Consider the following 12,840-nt stretch of genomic DNA (forward strand, 5'->3'; position numbering starts at 1 on the left):
AGGCGCTTGCTTTGATTTTTACATATGCAAGAGCTTAGAGGTCTCGTCGTTTCGTTTCGTTTCGTTGGCTGTGGATGATGCATCGGAGTGGTGTAAAATGACGGTTCGCAATGTTGGGATGCCCCCAGCTTGTTTTGGCGCCGGCGCTCAGGTGTCCTGGCCAATGATCGGACCAGTCGCCTTGTTGTTTATTCCCTGGACGTTGTGTTCACTGTCACGAGGCCGGCACTATTGATTACTATTGGTATGTATCATTCACTGGGAGCTGCGCATATACTTGCTTACCCAGCAACGTTGCTGGAGTTAAGTTTCGTCCGCTGCTGAAACTGGATCAGAAGATATCATCCCTAGGTACATACTCGCAACACCGATGTATATTTTCTATCGAATTATCTAGAGTAATTTTTGAGTTTGGAGCTCCGTTTCTGGGAAGCGGAGATGATCCTCATCCAGCGGAAAATTGATATCGGCGACGTAAGTACTCTACTTAACGGTCGGTGACATTCCGTCACGTTCGCACCCAGCACACTCAGTATTTCGCTTTCTCGCCCCAGTCCTTTCGGTACTTACTTAGCCAGCCTTTAGGCTTTACCCCAGATGCAGATCAGATAAGGCGTATTCAAGAGCTTGGATGGATACGTGGTATGAAGTAAGTGCCCACTGGGCGCTCAGCAGACCGACGTCGGCGATGAAAATTGTTTTCTCCTGGACTCATTGACATTGACATTGACATTGAAAATTTGACATTTACACATTTATACATTTACACATTTATACACTACATAGTACTCTATATAGAGTTCCACGGAGTCTCCACATGTGTCAAAACTCAAACTACAATACATATTGCCTTTGCTTCGCAGGCTATCTTCTAGACTATACATAGCACATATCTTAGGCTCGAGGCCAATCACCCAACCCCACGAAAGCCTATGGAGTCTGGACGCCGTGTCCACCCCTCTCCGGGTTGATACATAACCTACTGAACGAACCGATCCGGACCGTTCTCGCCTGCCCCATGGTCGACCTCCACGGCGAAAGTTAGAGTTGGATTACCCCGGGGGGGGAGGTGTTTAACTTCTACTTCGCTGGCTACTCAGACTACTCTCTACCGACTTAAGGCAACATATGCCTGCTCCTGTTCGGTTTCGTCTGGTATTCTGGGATTCTGGGGCAGGAAGTCGAATTGAATTCACACAGGAAATGCTGGTGATTTTCTTCTTGAGTCTAAATTAGAGTCTTCTCATGAGTGCCATTCATCACGGATTATGTACATACCACAAGCGTAAATGGCTGATGTGAAGTATGTAGGCAGCTGATCGTCTCGGCGAACAGTCTGCAGCGGCGGAGGACCTAGCTTGGCTTTCGTTTGCGATCCCTTGACAATTACGAGCTACGAGTCTAGGCTCCAACCGAGCTGAAGAAACTCTGGTAGGCATGCAGAAGTTAGCAGTGCGAATGCTAAGGGCCTCCAAAGCAAAAGGGAAGGGAAGGTAAGTAAGTGCAACATCCCAGACTTCGCAAAGCCGTTTGAGGGAATGACATTTAGTTCCTGGAGTAAAGTGCGAGTGATGGACCGTGGGCGTAGGTATCAACTCTTTCGTGCGTACCAACACCGAAAACACGATCACCAGGCTAACTACGTACAGACAGACAGACCCCAAAAAGAGTGATGGTTCAAAATCGTGATCAATTCAAGAAAAAGTCTAAGATAGATGATGATATAAGGTGATGATCTGGTGAGGACTAGGTAGTGACAACATAGACAGATAAACGTTGGATGACCGCACCGGGTCTAGATCAGGTCCCGCCTCCACAACACATAGGTCCCAATAAGGTCTCCTCTCTTCGGCGCTCACCGATGACACCAAGCCACCTCTGCCTCCACGCCCCCCAGTACCGTATTAGCAGAAGCTAAAAGTCATGTCTGTACGAATCGGCACGACGGACTATTACTACGGTATTCTCCACATCCGCTGGGTACTCCCGTACCTATCTTCGCCTTCAGCTCACCTAACCCGTCCTGCAGTCATTCCTCGTCATCATTCTTTCGATTCTTTTCCGTCCAGGGAAGGGGATTTGGTCGATCTTTACAGTATCTACGGAAAACTCAGTTGACGATAGACCTTCACCATGTGGCGGGGGCTCTCCCAGGAGTAACTACGAATCCCCTACCCTCACTTTCGAAACCCAGAGAGCGAAACCCAGAGAGCGAAACCCAGAGAGAAGAACCCAGATGTAGCCCTGCTGTCGTAAAACCAACGTACTACTTGCGTACGCGGCTCGCCCCTGAGATCGTTGGAACTGCGTTGCAGACACACGTGCATGCAGGGCTCAACACACGGTCATTGGTCATATACGGTACTGTATACCATCACATTGCCAGTGTGGCCGGTCAAAAGGTGGTTGCAAATAGCTCTCCATCCATGGGCACTGCTAGCTTGGAGTCGTAAGTGTAAGAAGCAATTCCCCGACCTCCGGGTCTTCAGCTGCTTAATTTGGAATATGTACGTACGGTAACATTTGACACAGAGGATCACAACTACCTAGTCTTTGACCATTATCATGGGCTGCTCATCTTGAATACGGTTAACGTGCCTCGCGGTGTCAAGCTCGGGGCCCGTGGCTTGCCTTCCATACAAGTAGGGTACGGGGCTGGCAACCGTGTGTGGCTTAGGCGTGGCACTGTGGCAGTGCCGTGGTCAGTGGCCGCATCACCGTTGATCTGGATTTGGGATTTTGACTCTCATCGCACGATGCTTGGCTCCGTACGCAACACGAGTCTCGTCTGGCGCTGGGCAAAAGCTTGAAAGGTGGACACCCAACTGTGTGTGTGCAAACAGACTGACTCAGCAATCTATGCACCGGACGACATCCGGTAGCGAGCTGGTAGGCGGGGATCAGCGACGGAGCCTGTACCGCCGCTAAGGCGTTCGAAAGCTTGAAATGGGAAGTGACGCGTGTCCAGGATTCGACATCCGATTCGGCTTGGCCACTTTGGAACACCCCATCCACTCGCTGCGAGCCATTACATTCTTTCCAGCCTTTCAGGTTTCACAGCGGTGAAGGGGGCAAAGAAAAAAGGGAGCATCTTAAAGGCTTTCTCTTCTCTCTATATAGCACTCTGGAATCCTCCCCCTTGACCTTCCTCTTCCACATACTTGTTCCCCCGGTCGCCGTGCTCTCATTGTTCTCTTCAGCCTATTGAACTGCCCGCATCGCCCCCTAAATCGAAGAAAGCGACATCAACAGTACTGCGCACAATGGCTCTCGTTGGCCGCCGCTTCTATGCTCGGCTCTTCATCATCTACTTCCTCGACTGGCTGGTGATTATGTATTTACCCACTGATGTCTTACATACTTCGAACAGCTCTAATACCCGAGTTATAGAGCGACCGTAGCGTTTGCCGCTTCAACGTCGATATGGGTGACGCCGAATACGCGACCCTTCAGCGCTACCGACCTTTCGATCTCCTTCCCTTTTCAAACCAATTCCAAGGTTCCAAGCTGGCTGCTCGTCCTGTGGTCGATCATCATCCCCGGTCTGGCGATCGCCTTCCTCACCCTGGCGATGCCATCGAGCACGGAGTCGTATAAGCGGTCCTTCCGCTCGGCTACCGGCTGGAAGCGCCGTCTATATTGCCTCAACACGGCGCTGCTCGGATTGGGACTTTCATATGCCACCGCGCTGCTGATCACGAACGGGCTCAAGAACCTTCTCGGTCGCCCAAGACCGGACCTGATTAGCCGCTGCGACATCGACACGGCTAGGATCGAGGATTTCACGATCGGTCCAGGTAGCCTGTTGGACTGGAGGGTTTGCAAGAACCGTGCTGTTAGCGGTGTTTCGAACGCACTGAGCGAGAGCGATGTGCGCGATGGATTCCGCAGTTTCCCCAGTGGCCACGCGAGCTGTATGTCTCATCCGAACCTGTCTTCCCGTTGAGTAGCGCTGACAGGAACCCAGTGTCGTTCGCCGGCTTGACCTACTTCGCCATCTTCCTCGCCGAGTTCGTGTTTGCACTGCCGCTGCCACACCTTTCCAGGGTGACCGCGCCAATCAGCGCCCCGCTTGTTGCCCCGGAAGCGACTTCATCCGCCGATTCCCATACTGCGGCCGCGCCTCCTGCTGCTCTTCCGTCTCGACGTGAAGACCGCGAGACGCCTTTACCGCGGTTCCCCATCATGGCGGCGATCTTGATTGTCGGCATCCCAATAATGATCGCCATGTACATCGCGAGCACCCGATACTCGGATTACCGCCACCATCCGTTCGACATCTTTGGGGGCGCAGCGCTGGGAATCGCATCGGCGGTTTTGGGGTGGAGGTGGTATGGCGCGTGGACTTGCGCTTCACAGGCCGAAGGAAGGGTCTACACGTTCATGGACAAGGCGAAGGGCAACGACGATAACGAGAAGTATGATGGCACGGTGATGGCTGAGGAGGGAGGGGCTCCCATGGGCAGGGCTGGCAGGGCGGTGTAAACCACATACGACGAGATTTAGTGCGCGTGTTTGCTGCTCATCTCTCGAAGATATCACCGCGTGTTCTGTTTCCAAAACATGTTCTGACCAGAAAATCTTGAGCTGTGGAGCAGGTGTGGGGAGGGTTTTTTTTTATAATGTACTTCTTTTGATGCAGGCAAAGCATCCCTTCTGTTGCTATGCTATGGGCTCTTCCTCGACCGGTGTTGGAGGAGTTTGGGTGTCGTTCTTTATTCCTTGCTGCTATTTGAACTTTGAACTTTGATTTGCTACATGAAAGCTCCTACCTACCTACTCTATACTTAGATCTTGAATGCTTTCCTACCTATATGCATTTACTGCACCCATAGCTGCTGCCTACATGTCTTATACGTGTCGTGGTGCTATTGAAAGCTAAGCCAACTGCCCGGCATGGAGTCCGGAGTGTGGGGTCAACACAAGCTTTCTCTGCCAAGTAGCCACGTGAGGCTTTTATCCAGATTCCACACCGTCAAAACAGCCGACCAGTAGCAGTGCGGTGGATGCCCACGCTTACTATTGTGGATCCCCCTTCTGCTCTACGGTACTCTACTCTAAGAGTAGAGTAGAGTAGAGGGGCAGGAGGTAGGACCCAGGAGCCAGGGGAATCTAGACTGTACCCCTAGGCGGGATTCCTCCAGTCTGTGATAGGCCCTGTGTCCGTCCGCAGCGCGTGGAGTGGAGTGTGGAGTGGAGTGTGCACTTCGTATCGGGCGTCGTCTGCTACCACACATACTCGAGCACACACACTCCCACAGTAAAAGGCGCACACACTCACACACACACACGGTAAAATGCTTACGCGCATCCACATTAAGCAGGTGCTTACGTACTATCGACAACGACCAAATGAATCTGGATTCTGAACTCCAGACCTCCGTCGTATTCACCTTATCGTCACTCGCATCGCATCCTGACCTGTGCGTAAACCATGTATTTGCCCTCCACAAATATTGCCATGATCTAGATAGGTCGCACGCAATCAATGAATGAACAAAAAAAATCAAATTTGCCCTCCACAGTCGAATCAGCAATTCCACCACCGTTTCTGCCACAATGATGTGTAGTGTGCATCGTAAGCTAGGTTTATTGATAGTAAGCTCAAAGCCTCGGTTTATACTCTATACGGCGAGCGATAGTCTCATGACGTTGGCCAATAATCATACATCAGGAACTCATACTCTGCGTCTATAATTTCATGCCAGACCATCACACTCCCGCCCTCAGTACGCCCGTCCCTTCCCCTTGTCTCTCCTCCCACTTCCACTCCCACTCCCGCTCGCTTTCACCTCCATCTCCTGATCCGCACCATCGTAAGCGGTATACTCCACTCTCTTCCCGTTGTCCCTCTTCCCACTTCCACTCGCTTCCACCTCCACCTCCACCTCCCGATCCTCATCATAAGCGGTATACTGCACGGCATACTCACACGCCACCGGTTCCGCCGGCTGCTCCTTCGGCAGCACCCTCTTCACGACCCTTCCGCCGCCGCCGATCCTCACCCCACCCACTGCCCTCTTGATCCCATGGCTCATAGCGCCCACACAGCCCGTCTGCGTAGCAACGCCCACAAACGGCAAGCCGAGCAAAAACACCAGGAACGGCTGTATGCCGTCAACGTTGTATTGCAGCAGGACTTCGAATCCGGAGTCGCGAGAGGTAGCGGCAGCGGCAGCAGGTGTTGTGTGTGTTGCGGGTGTTGAGTGTGTTCCCGGGAGCTGCTCGGCCACAGCTGCGTGCAGGTCCGCCGTCGATAGGGACCACTGCGGCCGCAGCACGAGGCCGTCCCCACCGCCGCCGGAGACAGAGTCCCCTCCCACGCCGGCGTCGGACGGGATGCTCAGCGAGTCTGGAAGCGAGGAGTCGAGGAACGACGAGGAGCTTGTGGTGCTCAGGATCGATGGCGGCGAGAAGTACGCTGTTGTTGTGGGCTCGGGGAAGTTGACGTGCCGCGTGTGGGAGTGGGAGGTCGTGGGGGAGGTCATCGATACGACGGCCGGCTGGGCGTGGGATTGGTTGGTTATGAAGGCGGGCGTGCGGCGGGGCATGGGGTCTGCGGCTTGAGCTGGGCGTGGGTGGGGGTGGTGCGGTGAGAGGGAGCGTGATCGTGATCGTGATGAGCTCAGACGCTGCTCGAAGAGCTCGGTGGTGGTGCGGGAGAGCCGCGGGGCCGGATCGGTCACGGCGTCTTCGGCAAGACTCTTCTTCGAGAGGCGGCGGCGGAGCCAGCCCGCGAAGCCTGTCGGAGGTGAGGGAGGAGGCGGGAAGGGGAGGAGGTCGTAGATCGGGGCAACCATTGAGATAGCTGATCGTCCGTCCGTAAACGTACTGAGTGGTGATGTGGCTGCGGTGATTGGGGTGAAGGGTCGTATTTGGGCACAATGTATCTAATGGGCGGGATCGAGTGGAGCATTTCCTTCCCCGTCTCCGCACCTACCGCTCCCGGTCATGTACATCGACCAAACCGGTCAATCGGCCAAACATGGCAGACCTTGGACGATACCCAATTTGGCCCGTTGGGGTGTTGGGACATCCCGGGGTAGAAAACACCGAGTTGCAGATTTCCAGATTACAGAAGTGCCATCGATCTTTTGATTGACTTGCCTCCAGTTATCAGATTCGGCCAGACTCAATAAGAGTTGCAGCATAACGCTGCAATTCACGCTCCCTCACTCTTGCCCAAAATTGAGCCGCTCCCCACCTACTTCTTCAAATTACTTCTGTTCTCCCACTCTTCTTCTTCTTCATACCACCACACCTTTAGTCTTCTGCTTCAAGAAACTCCCACTCTTCCACTCTTCGTCTTCAAGATACCTCAACTCCTCCACTCTTCGCTGTCAAGATACCTCGACCCCTCCGCCCCTCGTCAGAGTATCTCCGCTCCACCACTCTTCGTCGAAGATACCTCGACCCCTCCAGTCTTCGCTTTCAAGATACCTCGACCCCTCCGCTCCTCGTCAGAGTATCTCCGCTCCACCACTCTTCGTCCAAGATACCTCGACCCCCCACTCTTCGTCCAAGTACCTCCGCTCCCTCCACCACCACCACCCCACGCACAATCCACCACGCAACCAACTCATCTCTATTCCTCGGAAACAACTGCATCATCTTTTTGCATAACTACAGCGACACAATGCGCAATACTCACATCGCCAATCTGAAAGTAACCCGATGGGGTTCAACAAAAGGTAAGAAAGGGATCCTCCCGTCTCACCAGGCATGCAAACTGACGGAAATAGTAGAGGAAGTCAAGCAAATCACCCTCCAAGAATTGTTCGTTGGTCGTGATCCCAAGTCCGACATCGTCATCCCCGAGCGTACCTGCTCCTACCGCCATTTATACTTCTACGTCTCCTCCTTCGACGACAGTAGGGAACATCCGGGCCCACTCGTCTACTGTGAAGATCTCAACAGTACGAACGGTACATACGTCAATGGGAGAGTCATCAAAAGGGGCCAGAGCGTGTTGCTCTTCCACGGTGATAAAATCGAGATCAAGGAAGCTGCAACATTCGAATTTCAGAATTTATACTACGAGGGAAACCCCCTGGACGATCTGACTGCTAGAGGGCAAAGATATTTTGCCCATGGGTTCGAGATTACCACTAGAATCTTGGGAAAGGGAGCCTTCGGTAGAGTGCACCTAGCCTATGATCACCAGACTTGTGATCAGGTGGTCTGCAAAATCGTCAACATGGACAGAAACGCAACGGGCGCCCGCACTTCGGCTACAGATGATATGCGTTGGGACGTTGCAATGAAAGAAGCCAAAGTTCTAACTTCAATGAACCATCCGAATATCATAAACGTCAGAGGCGTTTGCACAACGGACGATCGGATCTACATCTTCCAGGATCTGGCATCGCACGGAGATCTGTTCAATTTTATGGAGAAGAAGGGAACTTTCAGGGAAGTGGAAATGCTTCCAATCATCTGGCAGATTTTGCTGGCCCTAGAGCACATGCACTCGAAAGGGATAGTCCATAGAGACTTAAAGGTACGTTTACACACCTGGCTATCTTATTGAAAGGTATTTCGCCCACTGACGCACCATCAGCCCGAAAACATCCTCTGTTGCACTCGGAAGATCGGTGGAAGGATCGTCTTGGCCGACTTTGGCCTGGCTGAGTACTTGGGACCAGCCGGGCGGTTGACTAGTTGTGTTGGGACCCATGAATACATGGCCCCGTAAGTCCATGATTCCATCCACTTGTACTGTCTTCGTGATTTCTGACGCATTTGATCAGAGAGGTGTATCTTCCCGGAAAGTCGGGATATGGCAAGGAAGTGGATCTTTGGGCCCTTGGGGTCATTGTCCACAACATGTTTCTTTCCGGCAGACCTTCTAATGGTCTCCGGGAGAGCATGGGCCATCATCTCCGTCGTGGCGAACTCGGGAGATTTGACGAGATCCCGATGAGCCACAAGGCCCTTGATTTTATCAGGGGCCTTCTCTGCATCGATCCTCGGGAGCGGATGACGGTACGGGAGGCTATGGAGCACCCGTGGCTCAATAGACACGGGAGAGAGCTCCGTGCGCTTTACCAACGGGCAACCCAGAACTGGGCCCCTAGGGACTATTTAGTCCCTGTTTGGAAAGTTGACGCCCCGAGAGTCCTGGACGCCCCGAGGACTTTGTTAGAGGATGGAGAAGATTGGGCCTCGGAATATACGAGGGACGAAGAAGATCGGGCCCCAGGGTATAGGGAGGACCACGGTCCATCCCCCAAGACTGCAGCCCCACCCACTGGCATCCCCCGAATTGATGGGGCCCCAAGGGAGCAGATGTTGCCGGGCCGAGACGAGGCCAGCAGAAAGAGAAAGCGTTCAGGCGAAGATCCAGAGGACCGGAAACCTGCCCGGCTAAAATACTAGCTGGGTCAACGCGGGAAAGAGGGGGGTACGACATTTAGAGCAGATTGTTTTTTCTTTTTTCTTTTTTCTTTTTTTCCTTCAGACTATTAATTCTACTTGAGTTTTGACGGGCCTTTACTCTTGAGCGTGCACTTTACTAGTATCTACTAGACGGTGTTCGTACTTTTGTCCAATTTCATAAATCTGCTGGTATTTTCGCATATGACCCATAGTGTATCACTCGGTACAAAAGCTGGCCATTGGATTCGACATAGGTGTCCAGCCATCTCAAGATGACTCCAAATCTTCCATAACATGTCAATAATCTCTTGATAACCTCACTTGCCCTCTTAAGTCTAGAATCCAGCTTTTCACTGGCACATAAAACACCTTGAAAATGGCAGACGAACCTTCAGAAAAAAAAGTTTCACCCTCGTCGGGCTCCCGCGATTCCTCAGAATCAAGTGGTTCGCCTCCTGCTTGGCTTTTTACACACTCCAGCCCCTCCATACCCCCGTCACACTCCACCCTCTCTGCAAGCTCCAACATGGTATCCTCCGCCAACCTCGCCTTCCACCCGGGCGGCAGCTCCAGCCTCAACGACGCGCACGTCCCCGGCTCCGACTGGGGCGTGTACTCGCAGCCATCTCTATCCACAGACCCGAGCGGGGACCAGATCCGCGGGGTGCTCGTGCGGCTCTCGGCGGCGGTGGAGCGCACCACGCCGCTGATCCTGCGCGCGACGTACCTGCACGGCTGCCTATCGTCGGTCACGCGGCTGGCGCGGAACCGCAGCCCGACGCAGCCGGACCAGGTCCCGCTCGAAGATCCGAAGGTCCTGCTCCCCGGCGTGTACAGGGAGACGCGCCGGCTGTTGGGCGCGCTCCGCGCCGTAAGCCGGGAGATGAAGGCGCTGCATAGAGAGTGGGGGTTGATGCATTTGCTCGGCGTGTTCGATACGGTCTATGGTGTCAAGCTCAGCTATGCGCTGGTGCAGGGCGGCGTGGATGCGTTGTCGGTGAGGACGGAGGGGGAGCGCAGGAAGGGCCTAAATAGGCAGGGCACCAGGTGGCTAGGGGAGTGGGAGGCTAATGCGTGCAGGCTGGCGGAGGCCGAGGCGACGTTGACGCTGACGCTGGGATGGGCGGGCGCGGAGCTGCGCAGGCTCGAGAAGTATGTGGTTGTTTTTCCTGGTCCCGAGAGGAGGTGGGAGTGGCGGGATCAGACGGAAGGGCAGGGGCAGAGAGGCGCTCGGTATCTCCATGATGCGGAGAGGGATCCGGATTTTGAGCTGACGGAAAACGAGGGAAAGCCGGAATTTGAGGTAGGGTGAGCTAAATCCAGGCCGAGCTCATCTGTCTGTAGGATCTCACGGGATTTTGGGTAAGTCGGGGGCTCACTGGTCACAGATCATCACCAACTCATCGGATTCAGGCACAGACGTGACTCCCCCTTCAGAGCTCAATAACGTAAATATTCCATAAGCATAGTGAGCCTAAGTCGTCTACCTTAGAAATGGCAAACAAAACCTCTATCAATATTGAAACATCAGACGTCAGCGTCAGCAAAACTTGCAAACAATAATCTATGTACTACTCGTCCACTAGAAGACTCGGCCATCCCAATCAATAACCGAGCCTGAACATTTCAAGCTCGAATGAGTATCATTGTGTGGGTATAATCTGCTCATAGACAGACTTTAATATAACTCGATGTCTCGTTGTTATGGCTTCCAGTTAACGATTTTCAGCAGGAGAGGAATGATGCTCGATGAGAAGAGAAGGTCAACGGGAAGGTCCTTATGTTTGATCCAACAGCCGTCGATGGTTCCGAAAGTAGTGGAAACAATTGAATATGGAGAGTACCAGGTACTGCGAAGAAATATAGGACCATTAGTTGAGCGGATAGCTGCATACCTATATTGGGGAGGCGTATGAAGAACAAGTTGCAAGCTGTGAGTTTGACTCAGACCTGAGCTATGTCCTAGATTGCTCATGCAATAAAATCAACATGCGTACAGTGAATCGTTGGTTCGAACTAGCCGTTGAGTGGTGGGCTCGAGTGCTCACTCAAGGAGGACGAGTCCCACTCACGTGCAGCCATTATATTATCAATGCACTTATGTAAGCGGTATTTCCATCAGTGATTTTACATGAGCAAGCTCTAACTCTTGGCAAACCAAGCCCCAAACCACAGTCACATCCATTTAGCGCGCACACTGCGCTCCCCGCGAAATTTCCCACAAACCAGCCAGAGGCCTTGTAATAGCGAAGATAACGACGCCAACGACGACCGACCAGCCGACCGACAACCCCACGCCCACGAACTTCGGTACCTAACGCCTCGACAACCCCATCTCCCCGCCGTAACCAGATTTACCAGCAAAATCCTACACAATGGGCCGCGGTACGTCCCTCCGACTTGACGATTCGCCTACACCGCGGGTCTCCCCTCTCTTGCAGAGGGTAGAAGGCTAATAACGCGGTGTTGGAATATTACAGTTAGAACCAAGACCGTCAAGAAGTCCGCCAAGGTCATCATTGAGCGGTACTACCCCCGTCTCACTCTCGACTTTGAGACCAACAAGCGCATCTGTGATGAGATCGCCATCATCGCGTCCAAGCGTCTGAGGAACAAGGTGCGTCGAAGGAGCTTTGTTGGAAGTAGTTTGGGCGCCGGGGAATGCTAACAGGACTTGTGATAGATCGCTGGTTACACTACCCACTTGATGAAGCGTATCCAGCGTGGACCCGTCCGCGGTATCTCGTTCAAGCTTCAGGAGGAGGAGCGTGAGCGCAAGGACCAGTACGTTCCTGAGATCTCGGCTCTTGACTTCTCGGAGGCTGGCACCCTTGAGGTCGACGCCGACACCAAGGACATGCTCAAGACCCTTGGAGTACGTTTCGTCCCTTTCCACACAAATTACTCGGAACAAAGGCCTAACAAACATCACAGTTCGACTCCATCTCTACCAACGTTGTTGCCGTTTCCCAGCAGCAGGACCAGCAGGTTCGCCGCGGTGGTTACCGTGGTGGTGCCCGCACTTAAAGCGCCCGTAGCCAGTGCGTTGTCATCGTGGGGACTTCTTCTTATGAGGTGGTTTCCACGGTCTCAGTGGGATATGTCGCTTGTGTGCTTAGTAAAAAAAAGTTTCACACAATATTTTTCTTCGGCTTGGGGACTCAGGAGTTGTCTGGCGTTCAAGTGGTTCAGAAAGGAATGAATTTCAACCATTGTTTTCCCAACTGAAAATGTGATGAATTATGCGATATCTATTGTGGTGAACCGTTTGTGTTGTGCATACCTATCCGAAAGTGAAGTAAGCAGGATGACGGGGCCTAAACTGCGACTTTACTGCAGGCAAGCTGGCTGGCGTCTCTTGGCCGGAGCAACCATCCACCGGTACACCGGCACTTCCGGCCGGTATCCATACATAAGCACCCGTTCAGCCCAGTCCGCGGCCCGTCCTCTCTATTTCTCCAG

At 53.1% G+C, this 12,840-nt stretch overlaps 5 protein-coding genes across 5 annotated transcripts; 4 read left to right on the plus strand and 1 right to left on the minus strand.

Annotated features, from left to right (window-relative positions):
* Positions 1–3,165: 3,165 nt before the first annotated feature.
* On the plus strand, positions 3,166–4,784 carry BZA05DRAFT_246441 (PAP2 superfamily-domain-containing protein). The gene is made up of 3 exons (XM_051479974.1): positions 3,166–3,334; positions 3,391–3,914; positions 3,968–4,784. The coding sequence occupies exons 1-3, from the start codon at positions 3,264–3,266 to the stop codon at positions 4,483–4,485; spliced, it is 1,113 nt and encodes a 370-aa protein (XP_051341076.1). The 5' UTR covers positions 3,166–3,263; the 3' UTR covers positions 4,486–4,784.
* Positions 4,785–5,703: 919 nt separating this feature from the next.
* Positions 5,704–6,800, minus strand: BZA05DRAFT_434894 (uncharacterized protein; the record flags this gene model as incomplete). The annotated part of the gene is made up of 1 exon (XM_051486345.1): positions 5,704–6,800. The coding sequence occupies one exon, from the start codon at positions 6,798–6,800 to the stop codon at positions 5,727–5,729; it is 1,074 nt and encodes a 357-aa protein (XP_051341077.1). The 3' UTR covers positions 5,704–5,726.
* Positions 6,801–7,768: 968 nt separating this feature from the next.
* On the plus strand, positions 7,769–9,054 carry BZA05DRAFT_328318 (kinase-like domain-containing protein; the record flags this gene model as incomplete). The annotated part of the gene is made up of 3 exons (XM_051480481.1): positions 7,769–8,500; positions 8,561–8,691; positions 8,751–9,054. Coding segments are annotated over 3 exons (1,167 nt in total), but the record flags the coding sequence as incomplete, so codon positions are not given.
* An 850-nt stretch (positions 9,055–9,904) lies between these two features.
* On the plus strand, positions 9,905–11,018 carry BZA05DRAFT_434895 (uncharacterized protein; the record flags this gene model as incomplete). Its single annotated transcript, XM_051486346.1, has 3 exons — positions 9,905–10,681; positions 10,723–10,740; positions 10,965–11,018. 3 exons carry the CDS (start codon positions 9,905–9,907, stop codon positions 11,016–11,018), a joined length of 849 nt encoding a protein of 282 aa, XP_051341079.1.
* Positions 11,019–11,556: 538 nt separating this feature from the next.
* BZA05DRAFT_392131 (40S ribosomal protein S17) lies at positions 11,557–12,648 on the plus strand. Its single transcript, XM_051483055.1, has 4 exons — positions 11,557–11,763; positions 11,859–11,995; positions 12,062–12,253; positions 12,313–12,648. The coding sequence occupies exons 1-4, from the start codon at positions 11,754–11,756 to the stop codon at positions 12,403–12,405; spliced, it is 432 nt and encodes a 143-aa protein (XP_051341080.1). The 5' UTR covers positions 11,557–11,753; the 3' UTR covers positions 12,406–12,648.
* The last annotated feature ends 192 nt before the right edge of the window (positions 12,649–12,840 follow it).

Source organism: Tricharina praecox (genome assembly GCF_024521635.1).
Source record: "Tricharina praecox strain CBS 144465 chromosome Unknown BZA05scaffold_7, whole genome shotgun sequence".
NCBI lineage: Eukaryota > Fungi > Ascomycota > Pezizomycetes > Pezizales > Pyronemataceae > Tricharina > Tricharina praecox.